Raw genomic sequence first — 21,025 nt, 5'->3', positions numbered from 1 at the left:
AGATTTGAAATGCTGACAGGGCCAGCTGGAGGAGGAGAGCGCTCGCTGGCCCTGTCAATCAACTGGAGGAGGGGGCGTTTTTTTAAAAGGAGGATGCGGCTGCGAACAGCAAGTAGACGCCCTACTTGCTGGTAGAGAGGTAATTTGCATATTTTAAAAGCTCGATTTTTAATGAAACGAAGCCACAGAACAAGGTAAGAGCCCTATATAGGGAATAGTCGTCCAATCAGGATTTTAATATGCCCAAAAATGAAAAATGAGTTTTGGGGGTGACAGAAGCCCTTTAATACCCATTTTTCAGGTGACAGAAACCCTTTAAAACATTTTTTTTAAACTTCTTTTTTCACTTTATTTATTGTTCCCCTCTGCAATGCATTAGAATACTTCTGTATTGTCATGCATTGGCTGTAAGTGTATTATCAGTGTAATACAGGGGGCTGGATCTCACAGGCTGTCATGGAAGGCAGCCAGGATGCCTAAGGAAGACATCGGGCTGCCTTCCGTGCCATTGGGTCCCCATCACAGCAGCACGGGGACCCGGTGGCCACCCCGCCCCTGGCATGATCCCACACGTGCCGCGGTCAACGCTGACTGCGGCAGTGCGAGGGTTAATGCGCCGGCAGCGGTGTTTTCACCAATGCCGGCGCATACAGCAGGGGTCCGGCTATCTGCGACTGCCGAACCCCTGCCGATGATCAGGCGGACGCAGCTCCTGCACCCGCCTGATCAGCCCCCCATACATGTATGGCGCGGGTCCTTATGGGGTTAAAGTCTTGCTCATTTACTCACAGGAATTTAGAAATATTTTGTTCAGCTTTCGTATTCCAATAAATATATTTCAGTGATAAAAAGACTGATGTCACCGCTGTACTACAGTAAGGGTCCATTCACACGTCCGTAGTGTATCGTGGATCCGCAATACACCCGGCCAGCACCCCCATAGAACTGCCTTTTCTTGTCCGCAATTGCCGACAAGAATAGGACATGTTCTATTTTTTTCTGGAGCTGCAGCCCGGAAGATCGGGGGGCACGGTTTGGAAATGCGGATACGGAGAGCACATAGTGTACTGCAGGTAACTTGAAAAGAAAGGTCCCGGAGGCAATGGAGATCCTCTAAAAGCTCTTCTTTATTGTTCACATAAGAATAACGGACACAGCCACATCATTCTCTGTGAGAACTGCAGCGCAGTGTGTTACCAATTACACTAGTGATTGTTGTATTCAACGAAAGGTGTGATGCACTGTGTGATAGCCTATGGGGTTGGAGGCTCCACCCTCCCCTTCTTGGATTTTGGAGGGAGGAGCATTCCAACTCCTTTAAATTGTGGGGTCACACATAGCAAAGTGTTACGACTAAGGGTACCAACCCGAAACGCGTCAACGTTATGCTGTGAACGATGTGGCTGTGTCCGTTATTCTTATGTGAACAATGAAGAAGAGCTTTTAGAGGATCTCCATTGCCTCCGGGACCTTTCTTTTCAAGTTACCTGCAGCCTGCTAAGGGAACACTCCCCTAGGGCCTCTGGAGCCGGGATCACATATTCCACCAGGAAGGTGAGCTGGACTAAGTTTTCTCTCACATAGTGTACTGTCCGCATCCATTCCAGCCCCATAGAGAATGAATGGGTCCACACCTGTTCCGCAGTTTGCAGAACGGATACGGACCCATTCTGCGGACGTGTGAATGGACCCTTAATGTGTTTTTACTAGTTATTAGCCATGTATGAAGTCAAGGAAAAAAGACAAGAGATTGAGTCAGAGTCGGAGGATTCTCCCTCACCTTCTAAACGACTGGAGGAAGCTTCCGGGTTATCCCTTACGAATTTCCAGGCTTCTTCCTCTGAAGCAAACTTTTTGTACCTTGCTGCTGGAAACTGGTCCACTTGTTCTTTACATTCTGCCCTTTGATGGGAACAGAAATGAAGGGGGGGGGGGGGGGTAATAAGTAAATAAAATAAAAAGTCAGAGGACTCAACTATTGCCTACAGAGGACCTGTTATAATCACCCCCCTGCCCTCTATGATATAGTCATAGAACCCCTGAGGACTACAGCAGTCCATAAATACAGTCACCCCAATCAGAAAACCAATGTGGGATATTTTAGGACTTTCTTACCAGGTCTTGTAGACTCCTGGACTGCGCCCCTTCCTCACCGCATAGAACATCGTGGCTGCTGTATACCGTATACTCGGCAATGCTAAAGATAAGATGCTCATTGAGATCTTGAACATCTCCTATGAAGAAGGACTAAGCTGTGACAGTCTCTGTATAGGGGACACCAGCACCCCACATCCTGCAGAGTGAAGGAAACATACAGGTCAAGGTTAATGTAGGAAACTGATGTACACCAGTATATGAATACCGCCATAGTGTGTCCTAGCGCTAACTTAGAAACTGCTCTTAGATTAGCATTTTATTTTTGGCTGTTTTTCAAGGTTTTCTACCCTTACACGTAAAAGATATACTATATAGCACACTCATCAGTATGTAGCAGATAGAACCTGACCATGTAATATATACTGAGGCAGTCCTCTGCAAGGGTGGCTGTATGAAAATATACCGTAGTTCTCTAAATTCTGCACATCCATAGTTTTTATTTCTAAAAATGTGCATCCACTGCGATGTGTGGACCATATATTTCTCCATAGCGTCCTGCTACCGTCCATCTCTACAACTATTCTATTTGGGGTTTGTTGGGTTTCTTTTTAAAGAGAGCCTGAAATGTATGCAGGATGCACTTGGATTGACAAGGCATCGTCTGTAGCGCTGCGGCCTTCTCACAGCTTTCCCTAAGACATGTGATGTCATGTTCATCGGTTACGTGGCCTAAGCCCAGTTCAGTCCCATAGAAGTGAATGGGACCGAGCGCAATACCAAGCACTACCACTATACAATGTGCGGTGCTGTGACTGGTGAGCACGGGGAAAACCGCAGCACCCACAGGAGTACCGGTGCCTTCTCAACACAGCTGATTGCAGGGGTCCCGGGTGTCAGACCTCCACCCATCAGATACTGATGACTTATCCACAGGGTCATCAATATTAAAACTTCAGAAAACCCTTTTAAATCTCTTGTTTTGTGCCAATTTTGATGCCCATTGGTGTGTCAGTCATTTCTGGGGGGGGGGGGGGGGGGGGGTATGCAGTTTTCAACTGATCTTACTTCTGGACAGCTCACTGCAACTTCTTTTTTTTACTGGCAAGAAGTTCTCAAAATTCAAAAAATAAATAAAAATAAGGAGGAGTTCCCATAGTGATGGGGACGCTTCTAGTTAGAATATACTACGAACTGTGTATATGACTGCCCCCTGCTGCCTGGCAGCACCCGATCTCTTACAGGGGGCTGTGATCAGCACAATTAACCCCTCAGGTGCCGTACCTGAAGTTGTTAATTGTGCGTATCATAGCCCCCTGTAAGAGATCAGGGGCTGCCAGGCAGGAGGGGGCAGACCCCTCCCTCCCCAGTTTTAATTTCATTGGTGGCCAGTGCGGCCCCCCCTTCCTCCCTCTACTGTATTAATATCATTGGTGGCCAGTGCGGCCCCCCTCCCTCCCTCTATTGTATTAATATCATTGGTGGCCAGTGCGGCCCCCCCCCTCCCTCTATTGTATTATCATTGGTGGCCAGTGTGCGGACCCCCCTCCCTCCCTCTATTGTATTATCATTGGTGGCCAGTGTGCGGCCCCCCCTCCCTCCCTCTATTGCATTATCATTGGTGGCCAGTGTGCGGGGCCCCCCCCCCTCTATTGTATTATCATTGGTGGCCAGTGTGCGGTCCTCCCCTCCCTCTATTGTATTATCATTGGTGGCCAGTGTGCGGCCCTCCCCTCCCTCTATTGTATTATCATTGGTGGCCAGTGTGCGGCCCTCCCCTCCCTCTATTGTATTATCATTGGTGGCCAGTGTGCGCCCCCCCCCCCCTCTATTGTATTATCATTGGTGGCCAGTGTGCAGCCCCCCCCTCTATTGTATTATCATTGGTGGCCAGTGTGCAGCCCTCCCCTCCCTCTATTGTATTATCATTGGTGGCCAGTGTGCGCCCCCCCCCCCTCTATTGTATTATCATTGGTGGCCAGTGTGCAGCCCCCCCCCCTCTATTGTATTATCATTGGTGGCCAGTGTGCAGCCCTCCCCTCCCTCTATTGTATTATCATTGGTGGCCAGTGTGCAGCCCCCCCCCCCTCTATTGTATTATCATTGGTGGCCAGTGCGCGGCCCCCCCGCCCTCTATTGTATTATCATTGGTGGCCAGTGTGCGCCCTTCCCCCCGGCCCCCCCCCCCTCCTTCCCTCTATTGTATTATCATTGGTGGCCAGTGTGCGGCCTCCCTCTATTGTATTATCATTGGTGGCCAGTGTGCGCCCCTCCCCATGGTTACTTAGCAATATTAGAAGCATCATACTTACCTGCTGCGCTGTCTGTGACCGGCCGGGAGCTCCTCCTACTGGTAAGTGACAGATCATTAAGCAATGCGCCACACAGTCCTGTCACTTACCAGTAGGAGGAGCTCCCGGCCGGTCACAGACAGCGCAGCAGGTAAGTATGATGCTTCTAATATTGCTAAGTAACCATGGCAACCAGGACTGCAGTAGCGTCCTGGTTGCCATGGTTACCGATCGGAGCCCCAGCGATTAAACTGGGACTCCGATCGGAACTCTCCGCTGCCACCAATGATTGGGGGGAGAGAGGGGAGGCCGCACACTGGCCACCAATGATAATACAATAGAGGGAGGCCGCACACTGGCCACCAATGATATTCAAACCGGGGAGGGAGGGGCTATGATATGCACAATTAACCCCTTCAGGTGCGGCACCTGAGGGGTTAATTGTGCTGATCACAGCCCCCTGTAAGAGATCGGGTGCTGCCAGGCGGCAGTCATGTACACACTTCTTAGTATATTCTAACTTGAAGCGTCCCCATCACCATAGGAACGCCTCTGTGTTTCACGATGTAACTCAAATCCGATGGTATATTCTAACATAGAGGCGTTCCCATGGTGAAGGGGACCCTTCAAGTTAAAATATACCATCAGATTGAAGAAAACTCCGATCTGATGGTATAATAGGGACTCCTGACTTTACATTAAAAGTCAATAGGGGACGGATCAGTTTGCAATTGCACCATATTGTGTCAACGTCAAACGGATCCGTCCCCATTGACTTGCATTGTAAGTCAGGACGGATCCGTTTGGCTCTGCACGGCCAGGCGGACACCAAAACGACTTTTTCCTTCATGTCCGTGGATCCTCCAAAAATCAAGGAAGACCCACGGAAGGAAAAACGGACCCCGTTTTTGCGGACCTTAAAAAAAAAACGGTTGTGTGCATGAGGCCTAAAACTGATCATTTTTTTTCCGTTATTGAGCTCCTGTGACAGAACTCAATACTGGAAAACAAAAAAGCTAGTGTGAAAGTACCCTTAGTCCGGCCGCCTCTTGGTGTGCGCTGCTGTGCTGCCGCAGGAACTCCACCCCCATTATAGTCAATGGAGACGGAGCCGCAGCCCGGGGGCACGCGTGAGCCAGCCGCAGCCCGGGGGCACGCGTGAGCCAGCCGCAGCCCGGGGGCACGCGTGAGCCAGCCGCAGCCCGGGGGCACGCGTGAGCCAGCCGCAGCCCGGGGGCACGCGTGAGCCAGCCGCAGCCCGGGGGCACGCGTGAGCCAGCCGCAGCCCGGATCAGACAGGCTGTTCACCTGCCGGAGTCCCCTGCCGCTAAAAGTAACCGGCTAGCCTCCTCACATGCAGCTTACAAAGATGTTTGGTGTGGAATCGGCAACTACTCCACAACTTGTCACCAGTCCCTCGCCCTAGATTTGGGACCCCTCCTCAGTAACCATGTCCGCAGGGAGGAGGCAATGGTAGTGGAGTCTACCAGCTGTCCTCATATTGCTCAGTCCCTGTGCACAGGTTCATTTTACAGGCACCCACAAATAGGACCACCACAAAGAGTCCAGTGATAAAAGGGTTAACAAAAACCGGCATCAAAACGCAACCCCGTCCCATGTCCGCTCTAACACTGTCTATAACACTACAGCAGTCTACGACTCCCATCATACCCTGATAAATGCTGGGAGCTGTAGTTGACTGATCCACTCACTCACCTACACACTCGGCGGCGCAGCTTCCTGATTGGACGCCAGATGTAGAGGTCAGCTGACCCTATGAGGGCTCGGCGAGCACGCTGACTACGGAAAGCGAGGAGAGTCAGAACTCCAGACCGCTCGCAGGCGCAGCTAGAGGAGGGGGTTTCCCATATAGACTCCTGTGTAAATGATGGCTCCGAAGAGATTAGTAATAATGGCTTCCCGCCCAGCGCTAGTCTCCGGGGTCTTCCACAATAATCCTGCATACACCGCGCTGTTCTAGTTTCAGCTGCCGCTGTATAATGAATAGTACGCTCGCTGTACTAATAATACATTAGTAGTGTATCCTAGAATTTTCAGCATCGCTGCTTGCTGTTATTGAATGTCATTTGTTTTTTTTACTGTGCCACACACTGCCACTGCATGTGAATAAACAGCAAGCAGAGATCTTAAAACAATGAAGAGCTGATACACAAAGCAGATCATTGTGTAAGGTGTTTTTTTTTTTTATACAATTAAGGGGCTGTGCCAAATATTAAAGGGGTTCTGCAAACCCCCCTCCCCCTTTTGTCCAGACCTGCTCCCTGGCTCTCCGCTCCTTCTTTCCCCGGCCTCTGCTGCTCCGTTGTGCTCTAAGGATTTCAACTTTGACGCCGCTGCAGCCAATTTCTGGCAGCCGTGGTGACCTGCTCCTCTTGCATTATGTGATAGTTTGATCCCAGGCCTCAGCTGCCCCTCGCTGTCGTCATCCGCTTCAACGCCACTGCAGCCAAGTACTGGCTGCAGCAGCAGCGGCCTTCCCCTCCTGTCTGTTACTCACGTGATGCAAGGGGGAAGGTAGCCTCTGCAGTGGTGGCAAACCCCTTTAGGCTACCTGCAGACAGGTGCGGGATGTCAGATACTGTTCCAAACACCTTGCTGCTACCACTGCTGCTCTTGGATGGCCCGGACCCGCTGGCCCTCCTCTGCCCTCCAACAGGGGCCCGGCCTCTGGAGTTCTGTGTTCTTGTCTCACAGCCTGTGGCACCCGCATCCCCGCCATCTAGGCCGTTCTGACCTAGCTGTTCGGAGGTGTTGGGAGCAGTGGTTACATGAGGGCACACATACATGGTGACCACCTGTAGAGAGAATGAATCCATCGTCAAGTACGAGAAGCTCCCACAGTTTCGTTGTCCATCATCCAGACGCAGGTGACACCTTCATTACACACCCCTGTCTCTGGCCGAACCATTTCCAGGCGCTTAGTACAAGGAATTTTGGTGTCATTGCATCCATTCAGAGTCATCCACCTTCACCTTCTTTTGCAGTGGTGTTGTGAACGAGAAAAATGGACTGCTACAGACTGGAACCGTATCGTCTTCAGTGATGGCCAGTTCGCATTGTTCGCCCGCGAACACATGCGGGCTGCCATCTTAACTCACAAGTCCGGCGATGCACAGGTAAGCCCTTACCTGTGCCTGTGGCGTAAGCCGGTCTGAAACAAATGCGGTCACCGGGAGCAGGCAGGTCCGAGAACAGCCGCCGGGGGCCTTCATTAAAAATATTCAGACTTTGTTTCACAAAGAGTTAACAGTTTTTCTGTGTGACTGGTACTTTCACTTTGTGCTGGTCATCTAATAAGGATCAGCTTAGGCTACTTCCACACTAGCGTTACTATTTTTCAGCATTGAGATCCGTCATAGGGTCTCAATACCGTTAAAAAACGCTTCCGTTTTGTCACCATTCATTGTCAATGGGGACAAAACGTAACTGAACAGAACGGAATGCACCAGAATGCATTCCGTTCTCATACCGGAGAGCAAACCGCAGCATGGGGACGGATCCGTTTGACGCAATCGAAAACGGATCCGTCCTTCATTGACTTTCAGTGGAGTTCATGACGGATCCATCTTGGCTATGTTAATGATAATACAACCGGATCCGTTCATAACGGATGCAGATGGTTGTATTATCAGTAACGGAAGCGTTTTTGCTGGACCGCGCCGGATCCAGTAAAAATGCTAGTGTGAAAGTAGCCTTACTGAAAAAAGGCGTGCGTATTGGCAAATTTTCCATCTTAACTTACAGAAGTCTAACTGCCTGCACAAGACGGTTAAAACAAAAATTAAATAAAAATATACATAGCGTTCACCCTTGGGAGGTTACATAAACAAGCAGATGGGGTATACAGCTCAAAGCATACAGGAGGTAATATTTAGAGCTCCAGTATCCTATAAGGCATAGAGGTCCATCATGGCAGAGAGTGGGTGCCCGCTATGGATGTTCACGTGTGACCCTTAAATATGACCAGTATATAGCAAGAAAAGAAATGAGTGTACCCTGCAGTCGATAAGGGAGACGATTGGTCCTCATTCGCAGGGTGATAGTGTTTCCACAGTCACGTACCATAAAGAACCAAATGTAACAGAGCAGGGACTATATAGACAACAGTCCGTTGTGAGCCCTGTCTGCGGTACTGTGCCCCGAGAAAACAAACTATCAGATCCCCAAGACACCACAACACTGTATCCTGTTGCGGATCGTCTAGTGACTTACTCGCTCTAGTGCGGACGCCAGGCGGACCGAGACCAGTGACCGCTTCAAGATGTCCTTATAAGTATCAGTAGCCTAACTCGCTCAACGCGTTTCCTGGGACCCTTTTGCGGACACCACATCAGGAGCTAGTGAGTGGCCCTGAAACTGGTAATCTACCTAACTGTGCGTAGGAGCGGTCTCGCTGCATATGTGGTGTGCAGCCTAACCGGTGCTTGTATACCCGCGCGTGCCCGCTCGTTATATCAGGGTGAACATAAGGTGGGAGGAAAGCGCTAAGAAATGTGGCCAATCGTGGAGGGGGAAGTGCCCATACGCGGTGGGGGCGCTCCGAATCTGGCATGCATCACATAATGGTAAGATATACACAGTCAGGTCCATAAATATCGGGACATCAACACAGATCTACCATTTTTGGCTCTATACACCACCACAATGGATTTGAAATGAAACAAACAAGATGTGCTTTACCTGCAGACTGTCAGCTTTCATTTGAGGGTATTTACATCCAAATCAGGTGAAATGTGTAGGAATTACAACAGTCTGCATATGTGCCTCCCACTAGTTAAGGGACCAAAAGTAATGGGACAGAATAATAATCATAAATCAAATTTTCACTTTTTAATACTTGGTTGCAAATCCTTTGCAGTCAATTACAGCCTGAAGTCTGGAACGCATAGACATCACCAGACGCTGGGTTTCATCCCTGGAGATGCATTTTCCCTTCAGTTTTGTCTTCAGCAAGTGAAATGCATGCTCAATCGGATTCAGCTCAGGTGATTGACTCGGCCATTGCATAACATTCCACTTCTTTCCCTGAAAAAACTCTTTGGTTGCTTTTGCAGTATGCTTTGGGTCATTGTCCATCTGCACTGTGAAGCACCGTCCAATGAGTTCTGAAGCATTTGGCTGAATATGAGCAGATAATATTGCCCGAAACATCCTGCTGCTTTTGTCAGCAGTCACATCATCAATAAATACAATAAAACCAGTTCCATTGGCAGCCATACATGCCCATGCCATGAGACTACCACCATGCTTCACTGATGAGGTGGTATGCTTAGGATCATGAGCAGTTCCTTTCCTTCTCCATCCTCTTCTCTTCCCATCACTCTGGTACAAGTTGATCTTGGTCTCATCTGTCCATAGGATGTTGTTCCAGAACTGTGAAGGCTTTTTTAGATGTCGTTTGGCAAACTCTAATCTGGCCTTCCTGTTTTTGAGGCTCACCAATGGTTTACATCTTGTGGTGAACCCTCTGTATTCACTCTGGTGAAGTCTTCTCCTAATTGTTAACTTTGACACACATACACCTACCTCCTGGAGAGTGTTCTTGATCTGGCCAACTGTTCTTCACCAGGGAAAGAATTCTTCGGTCACCCACCACAGTTGTTTTCCGTGGTCTTCCGGGTCTTTTGGTGTTGCTGAACTCACCGGTGCGTTCCTTCTTTTTAAGAATGTTCCAAACAGTTGTTTTGGCCATGCCTAATGTTTTTGCTATCTCTCTGATGGGTTTGTTGTGTTTTTTCAGCCTAATGATGGCTTGCTTCACTGATAGTGACAGCTCTTTGGATCTCATCTTGACAGCAACAGATTCCAAATGCAAATAGCAGACTTGAAATGAACTCTGGACCTTTTATCTGCTCATTGTAATAATGAGGGAATAACACACAGCCTGGCCATGGAGCAGCTGAGAAGCCAATTGTCCCATTACTTTTGATCCCTTAACAAGTGGGAGGTACATATTGAAACTGTTATAATTCCTACACCGTTCACCTGATTTGGATGTAAATACCCTCAAATTAAAGCTGACAATCTGCAGTAAAAGCACATCTTATTTGTTTTATTTCAAATCCATTGTGGTGGTGTATAGAGCCAAGTTGCTAGGAGACGATCGGGATGGAGACCCAATCATTATTATTTTCCCTTATAACATGGTTATAAGGGAAAATAATAGCATTCTGAATACAGAATGCATAGTAAAATAGCGCTGGAGGGGTTAAAAAAATATAAAAAATAATTAAACTCACCTTAATCCACTTGATCGCGCAGCCGGCATCTCCTTCTGTCTTCATCTTAGCTGTGTGCAGTAACGGGACCTGTGGTGACGTCACTCCGGTCATCACATGGTCCATCACATGATCCATCACCATGGTAAAAGATCATGTGATGACGGAGTGACGGCACCACAGGTCCTGTTACTGCACACAGCTAAGATGAAGACAGAAGGAGATGCCGGCTGCGCGATCAAGTGGATTAAGGTGAGTTAAATAATTTTTTATATTTTTTTAACCCCCTCCAGCGCTGTTTTACTATGCATTCTGTATTCAGAATGCTATTATTTTCCCTTATAACCATGTTATAAGGGAAAATAATACAGTCTACAGAACACCGATCCCAAGCCCGAACTTCTGTGAAGAAGTTTGGGTACCAAACATGCGCGATTTTTCTCACGCGAGTGCAAAATACATTACAATGTTTTGCACTCGTGCAGAAAAATCGAGCGTGTTCCCGCAACGTACCCGCACATTTTCCCGCAACGCCCGTGTGAAACCAGCCTAACTGAGGGTCAATTATCCCTGTTACAGAGGGGATTTTCCTTTGTACCCACTCAGACGTTTCAGTCTTTTGAGTGGGTCAAAGATATTAAAGGGCTTCTGTCACTCCACTAAACTCATTATTTTTTTTTTGGTCTCCTTAAAATCCTTATGCTGCGATTTCTCAATATATATATAGCTATTACACTGTTTGGTTCAGTAGTTCTATAAAAAAACTGACTTTTATATTATGCAAATTACCTCTCTAGCAGCAGGTAGGGCGGCTACCTGCTGCTAGCAGCCGCATCCTCCATTCATAATGACGTTGATTGACAGGGCCAGCGGACGCGCTCGTCCTCTGACTGGCCCTGTCTGCGTTTTAAATCTCGCGCCGGTCTTCAGTCGGAGCAGGCGCTCGCTCGGCCGCTCCATCCTCAGTGCGCCTGCGCCGATGACGTCACATGTACACCCGGCGCAGGCGCACTGAGGATGGAGCGGCTGAGCGAGCTTCCTCCATTCAGTGCGCCTGCGCCAACTGAAGACCGGCGCGAGATTTAAAACGCAGACAGGGCCAGTCAGAGGACGAGCGCGTCTGCTGGCCCTGTCAATCAACATGAGGAGGGGGCGTCATTATGAATCGAGAATGCCCTACCTGCTGCTAGAGAGGTAATTTGCATAATATAAAAGTCAGTTTTTTGATAGAACTACTGAACCAAACAGAGTAATAGCCATATATATTGAGAAATCGCAGCATAAGGATTTTAAGGAGACCAAAAAAAAAAAAAAGGAGTTTAGTGGAGTGACAGAAGCCCTTTAATCTTTTTGTCTGAAAATTAAAACTGAAGAAATTCTTCCAGACCCATGACAAGCGTCAATGTATTGAACTAGGGATTGACCCAGAGGATCTGCCAGATGTTTGCATCTTGGCAGACCTATGGTCAGAAGGACAGAGGAATCCTGGGGAGGGACCGTATACCAATCTACAGTTGCCATCCACTAAACCCCCCCCCCCTCCCCCCCCGTAGGTGACAAGTTTCCCTTGGACGTCTTTGTAGAGGTAGTAACAGAGAAATTACGTCACCTACAGAATAAGGTCCCTCGCCACTCTAACATGTTAAGGGAGGAACTTGAGGGGCTCTTTTCCTTGGAAGGTGATGAATCCATCATAATTAAACCCTCAGACAAGGGATGCAACATACTTATTATGGATAAGACGCAATACATTACTATGTGCCACAACATTCTGAGTGATGACAAATGCTATCAAATCTTACTTATTAACCCTCTACACACTTTTCAGCAACACCTAATGCCTATGATTATGGAAGCCAAAATGTAAAGTTTTACAGGTGCGGGTCCCACCGCTGGGACCCGCACCTACAGTACAGACCAAAAGTTTGGACGCACCTTCTCATTCAAAGAGTTTTCTTTATTTTCATGACTATGAAAATTGTAGATTCACACTGAAGGCATCAAAACTATGAATTAACACATGTGGAATTATATACATAACAAAAAAGTGTGAAACAACTGAAAATATGTCATATTCTAGGTTCTTCAAAGTAGCCACCTTTTGCTTTGATTACTGCTTTGCACACTCTTGGCATTCTCTTGAGGAGCTTCAAGAGGTAGTCACCTGAAATGGTCTTCCAACAGTCTTGAAGGAGTTCCAAGAGATGCTTAGCACTTGTTGGCCCTTTTGCCTTCACTCTGCGGTCCAGCTCACCCCAAACCATCTCGATTGGGTTCAGGTCCGGTGACTGTGGAGGCCAGGTCATCTGGCGCAGCACCCCATCACTCTCCTTCATGGTCAAATAGCCCTTACACAGCCTGGAGGTGTGTTTGGGGTCATTGTCCTGTTGAAAAATAAATGATGGTCCAACTAAACGCAAACCGGATGGAATAGCACGCCGCTGCAAGATGCTGTGGTAGCCATGCTGGTTCAGTATGCCTTCAATTTTGAATAAATCCCCAACAGTGTCACCAGAAAAGCACCCCCACACCATCACACCTCCTCCTCCATGCTTCACGGTGGGAACCAGGCATGTAGAGTCCATCCGTTCACCTTTTCTGCGTCACACAAAGACACAGTGGTTGGAACCAAAGATCTCAAAGTTGGACTCATCAGACCAAAGCACAGATATTCTCCCATGAAGGCCTGATTCACAGTTGTTCTAGAGATGTGTCTGATGCTAGAACTCTGTGTGGCATTGACCTGGTCTCTAATCTGAGCTGCTGTTAACCTGCGATTTCTGAGGCTGGTAACTCGGATGAACTTATCCTCCGCAGCAGAGGTGACTCTTGGTCTTCCGTTCCTGGGGCGGTCCGCATGTGAGCCAGTTTCTTTGTAGCGCTTGATGGTTTTTGTGACTGCACATGGGGACACTTTAAAAGTTTTCCCAATTTTTCGGACTGGCTGACCTTAATTTAAGTAATGATGGCCACTCGTTTTTCTTTACTTAGCTGCTTTTTTCTTGCCATAATACAAATTCTAACAGTCTATTCAGTAGGACTATCAGCTGTGTATCCACCTGACTTCTCCACAATGCAACTGATGGTCCCAACCCCATTTATAAGGCAAGAAATCCCACTTATTAAACCTGACAGGGCACACCTGTGAAGTGAAAACCATTTCAGGTGACTACCTCTTGAAGCTCATCAAGAGAATGCCAAGAGTGTGCAAAGCAGTAATCAAAGCAAAAGGTGGCTACTTTGAAGAACCTAGAATATGACATATTTTCAGTTGTTTCACACTTTTTTGTTATGTATATAATTCCACATGTGTTAATTCATAGTTTTGATGCCTTCAGTGTGAATCTACAATTTTCATAGTCATGAAAATAAAGAAAACTCTTTGAATGAGAAGGTGTGTCCAAACTTTTGGTCTGTACTGTATATTGAGAACGGAGCCCCAAAAGTGAAGGAGAGCGCACTGCGCATGCGCAGCCGCCCTCCATTCATTTCTATGGGGCCGCCGAAAATATTGCCGTCTGCCCCATAGAAATGAATGGGAGCATGGGCTGTGCATGCGTGGCATGCTCCCATTCACTTCTATGGGAGAGGCGGAGATTAGCGCTTGGTGGTGGACGGGAAATCTGGGGTCCTCCAGCCACAGCGCTCCCCGCTTTGTTCTCAAGATAGGTGCACGACCCGCACCTATAAGACAATGGGGGCATATCCTAGCGACATGCCTCCATTGTCTAAGATGGGAATACTCCTTTAATAAGTCAGAAATAGATTTTCTGCTTCCCCATCACCCCGTGATGGCATGCTTTTACAGTCTCCCCAAGAAAGCACAGATTGCTGCCAGCACACGTCCAAATGTATTAGGAAGGAGAAAGGCGTCCTCCCCCCAGTGCTGGACAGCCATCCTCTCCCCTGCAGCCCTGACCTGGTGCAGACCTCTCCTCCTTACATGTGGAGGCCACTTCTCCACTGCAGAAGCTGAAGAAACCTGCTCTGCACATCCACAGAACACCATCACAGACAGACTCACTCAGGGCAGAAACAATGTAGGCGGAGCCAACTCCTCCCTCCCTACCAGTCATTGGTAGTTTGTGTGAAGCTGCCTGTGTGCAGCACATCAATTGGCTGGAACACCTCAAAGGTCCTGTCCTGCTTCTTCTCACCCGTTGTATGGCAGGTCCTTTCTCTTCTGCTTTTCTCTTCTCAGTGGGTCCGGACAGCTGGCGTGCCCGGTCCAGATTTGGACTGCGGTCCGCCAGTTGAGTACCCCTAACAGTTATGTTAAAATTGGAAAAACCCTCCCAAAAATGTATTTTTTATTGGAGATTTTTAATCTGTGTCTGCAGTAAATCTTGTTGGCGCACAACTCATGGGACACCGTGTCAGCCTGTGGATCTCACAGGCAGGAAGCTGTAAGTGTATTTCACTGGTAATACACTCACAGCCAATGCATTACAATACAGAAGGATCAGACCCCCAAAAGTTGAAGTCCCAGAATGGGACAAAAAATAAAGTGAAAAAAGAAGTTAAAAAAAAAGTAAAAAAAATTAAAATTTAAGATTCAAGTAAAAAAGTGTCCTTTTCCCAAAATAAAGTTAAAAAAATAGTAAAAAATAGGGGGAAAAAGAAAAGTAGACATATTAGGTATCGCCATGTTTGTACCAACCGACTCTCTAAAAATATCACAAAAAAAAACTGTGTCAAAAAAGCCATTTTCTGGTCACCTTACCTCACAAAGAGTCTAATACCAAGTGATCAAAAAGTCTTATGTACCCCAAAATGGTACCAATTAAACCATCACCTCATCCCGCAAAAAATTAGCTCCCACATAAGACAATCACTTAAAAAATAAAAACCAATGGCACCTTGGTTTTCACTGCAAAAGCCATATGGCGCTCCTTCCTGCCTGTCACTTTTTGAGGGTTTCTACTGTAGGGGTACGTCAGGGTCTCTTCAAATACAAAATAGTGCCTAAAAACCATTCTAGCGAAATCCTGCCTCTAAAATCCATTGTCATGCTTCGGTGTGGGAGGGAAACACCACACTGAGCATAAGAGGGAAGGGGGGAACAGGAAATCAGGCCTGAGTACTAGGGAAGGAAGATGGACACCTCCTAGTAAAACCCTAACCAAGATCCTGACTTACTACCAGTATGAACAGACCCCAGAGATAGGTGAGTTCATATACAGGAATACCTAGAGTCCTATCTAGCCCTATAGGACCCTGGTACTAATGGCAGGGACGAGACTACCTGTTCCTCCAAATGGAAGGACGAACAGGAGTCTCCTTCAGGCCTAATACAAACAATAGGGAAATGCAACACACAGAACCCAAACAAAATACAAAAGGGAAAGGAAAGACTTAACTTCAAAGGGGCTATGGAAGCACCAGGAACTCAAGATCCACACACCAGCAATCCACAACTGAATCTGAAGCTAAAAACCGCACAACATTGTGGGAGAAGCAACAATAAATAAGGAAGGTTAAATGACCACAATAGCAACACCTCAGGCAAGGGGTGTGGCCATTTCAAGAAACAACACAGACGCCTATTGATCCACAAGGAAAACCTTTCAGATCAAACCATGTGTTGCCAGTCTCACCGATCTCCTGCCACCTGACGCGGGAACGTCCGTGACATCCATATGGCGCTCCTTTCCTTCTGACCACTGCCACGTGCCCATAGAGCAGTTTACCACCACATATGGGGTATTTCTGTAAACTGCAGAATCAGAGTAATATATATTGAGGTTTATTTTGCTGTTAACCCTTGCTGTGTTGCAAGAAAAAATTTATTAACATAAACACCTTTTTTTTTTACCTAAAAAGTGAAATTTTTAAATTTCACCTCCATATTCCTTTAATTTTTGTGGAACACCTCAAGGGTTAACAAAGTTTGTAATATCAGTTTTGAATAATTTGAGGGGTGTAGTTTCTAAAATGGGGTCCTTTATGGGTGGTTTCTATTACGTAAGCCCCTCAAAATCACTTTATAACTGAATTGGTGCTTAAAAAAATGGTTTGGGAAATTTTGTTGGAAATTTGAAAAATTGATTCTAAACTTCTAAGCCTTCTAACGTCCTAAAAAAAAAAAATGACATTTACAAAATTATGCCAACATAAAGCAGACATATGGGGAATGTTGAATGATAACCATTGTATGATGTATTACTATCTGTCTTAAAAGTTATCCCATCTTAGACAATGGGGGCATATCGCAAGGATATGCCCCCATTGTCTGATAGGTGCGGGTCCCACCTCTGGGACCCGCACCTACAACGAGAACGGAGCCGGGGAGAGTTGTGGCTGGAGGACCCCGGGTTTCCCAGGGTCCGACCACCACCAGGCGCAGCTCCCCGCCTCTCCCATTGAAGTGAATGCGCGGCCAACGCTCCCATTCATTTCTATGGGGCCGACGGAACTAGCCGAGCCAGCGCTCGGCTATTTTCGGCGGCTCCATAGAAATGAACGGAGGGCGGCTGCGCATGCGCAGTGCGCCCTCCTCCACTTTCTCTGCTCCGTTCTCCTTATAGGTGCGGGTCCCAGCGGTGGGACCCGCACCTATCAGACAATGGGGGCATATCCTTGCGATATGCCCCTATTGTCTAAGATGGGATAACCCCTTTAAATAATTAAAATTTAGAAAATTTTCAATTTTTCAATTTTTTTTTACATTTTGGATTCTTTTATAAATAAAGGTGAAATATATTGACTCAAATTTAACACTGTCACAAAGTACAATGTGTCACGAGAAAACAATCTCAGAACGGCTTGGATAAGTAAAAGTGTTCCAAAGTTATTAGCACATAAAGGGACACATGTCAGATTAGCAAAAATCTGGGCTAATAATATTTTTCCCTTTTGTGTTCTAGCAGTCATAACTTTTAAATTTTTTCTTCAAAATTTTTATTTTGCGGGATTAGTTGTAGGTTTTTTAGGAACCATTTTGGGGTATAAGTAGTGTAGTAAACAACTTTTATTATTTTATTTTTAGGGGGAAAGATTAAAAAACAACAATTTTTGCATTATTTTGTGAAATGTATTCACAGCGTTCACTGTGTGGTAAAAATAACATCATTTTATTACATGGGTCCGTACATTGATGATAATGTCGCCAGAGGTCGCAATAACGCCTGTACAAGCATCATAGACGCCTGTTCAGGCCATTTTACTCCCTCGAAAATGTCTAAGGCATACCGATACGCCTTAGACTTTTCCCTGCCATTCCTCAGCGCTGTGAACGGCACAGTCAGCGCAGCGATGCTGCTGCTGCCTGAAACAACCAGTAACAAGGCTCCTTACAGTGAGGAGCTTTGTTATTGGTCAGTTTGAGCGGGTGCCAGAGCTTATGACACACCGCTCTGAAGGTAGGAAGGAGGCGCGCGATCCTCACTGGCGGGGTGAGTGGCCTTGCTGAGAAATATAGTGGGGGTCCCGGATCTGAGCACCTTGTTTTTCAGTGGTACCGACCCCCTCAGAGCAACAGTGACCTCAGTGGTACCGACCCCCTCAGAGCAACAGTGACCTCAGTGGTACCGACCCCTCAGAGCAACAGTGACCTCAGTGGTACCGACCCCCTCAGAGCAACAGTGACCTCAGTGGTACCGACCCCTCAGAGCAACAGTGACCTCAGTGGTGCCGACCCCGACCCCTCAGAGCAACAGTGACCTCAGTGGTACCGACCCCCTCAGAGCAACAGTGACCTCAGTGGTGCCGACCCCTCAGAGCAACAGTGACCTCAGTGGTAGCCTGACCCCCATCAGAGCAACAGTGACCTCAGTGGTACCGACCCCCTCAGAGCAACAGTGACCTCAGTGGTACCGACCCCCTCAGAGCAACAGTGACCTCAGTGGTACTGACCCTCCTCAGAGCAACAGTGACCTCAGTGGTACCGACCCCTCAGAGCAACAGTGACCTCAGTGGTGACCGACCCCCTCAGAGCAACAGTGACCTCAGTGGTACCGACCCCCTCAGAGCAACAGTGACCTCAGTGGTGCCGACCCCCTCAAGCAACAGTGACCTCAGTGGTGCCGACCCCTCAGAGCAACAGTGACCTCAGTGGTACCGACCCCCTCAGAGCAACAGTGACCTCAGTGGTACCGACCCCCTCAGAGCAACAGTGACCTCAGTGGTACTGACCCTCTCAGAGCAACAGTGACCTCAGTGGTACCGACCCCTCAGAGCAACAGTGACCTCAGGGTGACCGACCCCCTCAGAGCAACAGTGACCTCAGTGGTGACCGACCCCCTCAGAGCAACAGTGACCTCAGTGGTGCCGACCCCTCAGAGCAACAGTGACCTCAGTGGGTGCCGACCCCCTCAGAGCAACAGTGACCTCAGTGGTGCCGACCCCCTCAGAGCAACAGTGACCTCAGTGGTGCCGACCCCTCAGCGCAACAGTGACCTCAGTGGTACCGACCCCCTCAGAGCAACAGTGACCTCAGTGGTACCGACCCCCTCAGAGCAACAGTGACCTCAGTGGTACCGACCCCCTCAGAGCAACAGTGACCTCAGTGGTACCGACCCCCTCAGAGCAACAGTGACCTCAGTGGTACCGACCCCTCAGAGCAACAGTGACCTCAGTGGTGCCGACCCCCTCAGAGCAACAGTGACCTCAGTGGTACCGACCCCCTCAGAGCAACAGTGACCTCAGTGGTACCGACCCCCTCAGAGCAACAGTGACCTCAGTGGTGACGACCCCCTCAGAGCAACAGTGACCTCAGTGGTACCGACCCACTCAGAGCAACAGTGACCTCAGTGGTACCGACCCCCTCAGAGCAACAGTGACCTCAGTGGTACCGACCCCCTCAGAGCAACAGTGACCTCAGTGGTGCCGACCCCTCAGAGCAACAGTGACCTCAGTGGTACCGACCCCCTCAGAGCAACAGTGACCTCAGTGGTACCGACCCCCTCAGAGCAACAGTGACCTCAGTGGTGCCGACCCCCTCAGAGCAACAGTGACCTCAGTGGTACCGACCCCCTCAGAGCAACAGTGACCTCAGTGGTCCGACCCCTCAGAGCAACAGTGACCTCAGTGGTACCGACCCCCTCAGGAGCAACAGTGACCTCAGTGGTACCGACCCCTCAGAGAAACAGTGACCTCAGCGGTGCCGACCCCCTCAGAGCAACAGTGACCTCAGGGTACCGACCCCCTCAGAGCAACAGTGACCTCAGTGGTGCCGACCCCCTCAGAGCAACAGTGACCTCAGTGGTAGCCGGACCCCCTCAGAGCAACAGTGACCTCAGTGGTAGCCGACCCCCTCAGAGCAACAGTGACCTCAGTGGTACCGACCCCCTCAGAGCAACAGTGACCTCAGTGGTACCGACCCCCTCAGAGCAACAGTGACCTCAGTGGTACCGACCCCTCAGAGCAACAGTGACCTCAGTGGTGCCGACCCTCTCAGAGCAACAGTGACCTCAGTGGTACCGACCCCCTCAGAGCAACAGTGACCTCAGTGGTACCGACCCCCTCAGAGCAACAGTGACCTCAGTGGTACCGACCCCCTCAGAGCAACAGTGACCTCAGTGGTACCGACCCCATCAGAGCAACAGTGACCTCAGTGGTGCCGACCCCCTCAGAGCAACAGTGACCTCAGTGGTACCGACCCCCTCAGAGCAACAGTGACCTCAGTGGTGCCGACCCCCTCAGAGCAACAGTGACCTCAGTGGTACCGACCCCTCAGAGCAACAGTGACCTCAGTGGTACCGACCCCTCAGAGCAACAGTGGACCTCAGTGGTACCGACCCCTCAGAGCAACAGTGACCTCAGTGGTACCGACCCCCTCAGAGCAACAGTGACCTCAGCGGTCCGACCCCCTCAGAGCACAGTGACCTCAGTGGTGCCGACCCCCTCAGAGCAACAGTGACCTCAGTGTGTGCGACCCCTCAGAGCACACATGGACCTCAGTGGGTCAGAACCGACCCCCTCATAGCAACAGTGACCTCAGTGGTACCGACCCCTCAGAGCAACAGTGACCTCAGGTGGTACCGACCCCTCAGAGCAAACAGTGACCTCAGTGGTACCGACCCATCAGAGCAACAGTGGACCTCAGTGGTACCGACCCCTCAGAGCAACAGTGACCTCAGTGGTACCGACCCCCTCAGAGCAACAGTGACCTCAGTGGTGACTGTACCCCCTCAGAGCAACAGTGACCTCAGTGGTACTGACCCCCTCAGAGCAACAGTGACCTCAGTGGTACCGACCCCTCAGAGCAACAGTGACCTCAGTGGTACCGACCCCCTCAGAGCAACAGGTGACCTCAGTGGTGCCGACCCCCTCAGAGCAACAGTGACTCAGTGGTGCCGACCCCCTCAGAGCAACAGTGACCTCAGTGTACCGACCCCCCTCAGAGCAACAGTGACCTCAGTGGTGCCGACCCCTCAGAGCAACAGTGACCTCAGTGGTACC

General features: G+C 48.9%; 1 protein-coding gene across 3 annotated transcripts in view; it reads right to left on the bottom strand.

Moving 5' to 3' along the window:
• Positions 1 to 21,025, bottom strand: part of RNASEH1 (ribonuclease H1) — a 58,164-nt gene that overhangs the window by 31,514 nt on the left and 5,625 nt on the right. For 2 of the 3 annotated variants that reach the window (XM_044291476.1, XM_044291478.1), the window contains exons 1-3: positions 6,102 to 6,170; positions 2,116 to 2,293; positions 1,781 to 1,902 (exon numbers count right to left, since the gene is read on the bottom strand). In XM_044291476.1, coding sequence (XP_044147411.1) covers positions 1,781 to 1,902; positions 2,116 to 2,231 — 238 coding nt within the window. In that variant the 5' untranslated portion in view covers positions 2,232 to 2,293; positions 6,102 to 6,170. Of the gene's footprint in view, positions 1 to 1,780; positions 1,903 to 2,115; positions 2,294 to 6,101; positions 6,171 to 21,025 lie in introns of those variants that run through there. The other variant, XM_044291477.1, reaches the window with a different exon arrangement.

This window comes from Bufo gargarizans, chromosome 4 (genome assembly GCF_014858855.1).
Source record: "Bufo gargarizans isolate SCDJY-AF-19 chromosome 4, ASM1485885v1, whole genome shotgun sequence".
Classification (NCBI taxonomy): domain Eukaryota; kingdom Metazoa; phylum Chordata; class Amphibia; order Anura; family Bufonidae; genus Bufo; species Bufo gargarizans.
The sequence above is the reverse complement of the archived record's forward strand: the minus strand, read 5'-3'. Positions and strand labels throughout refer to the sequence as shown.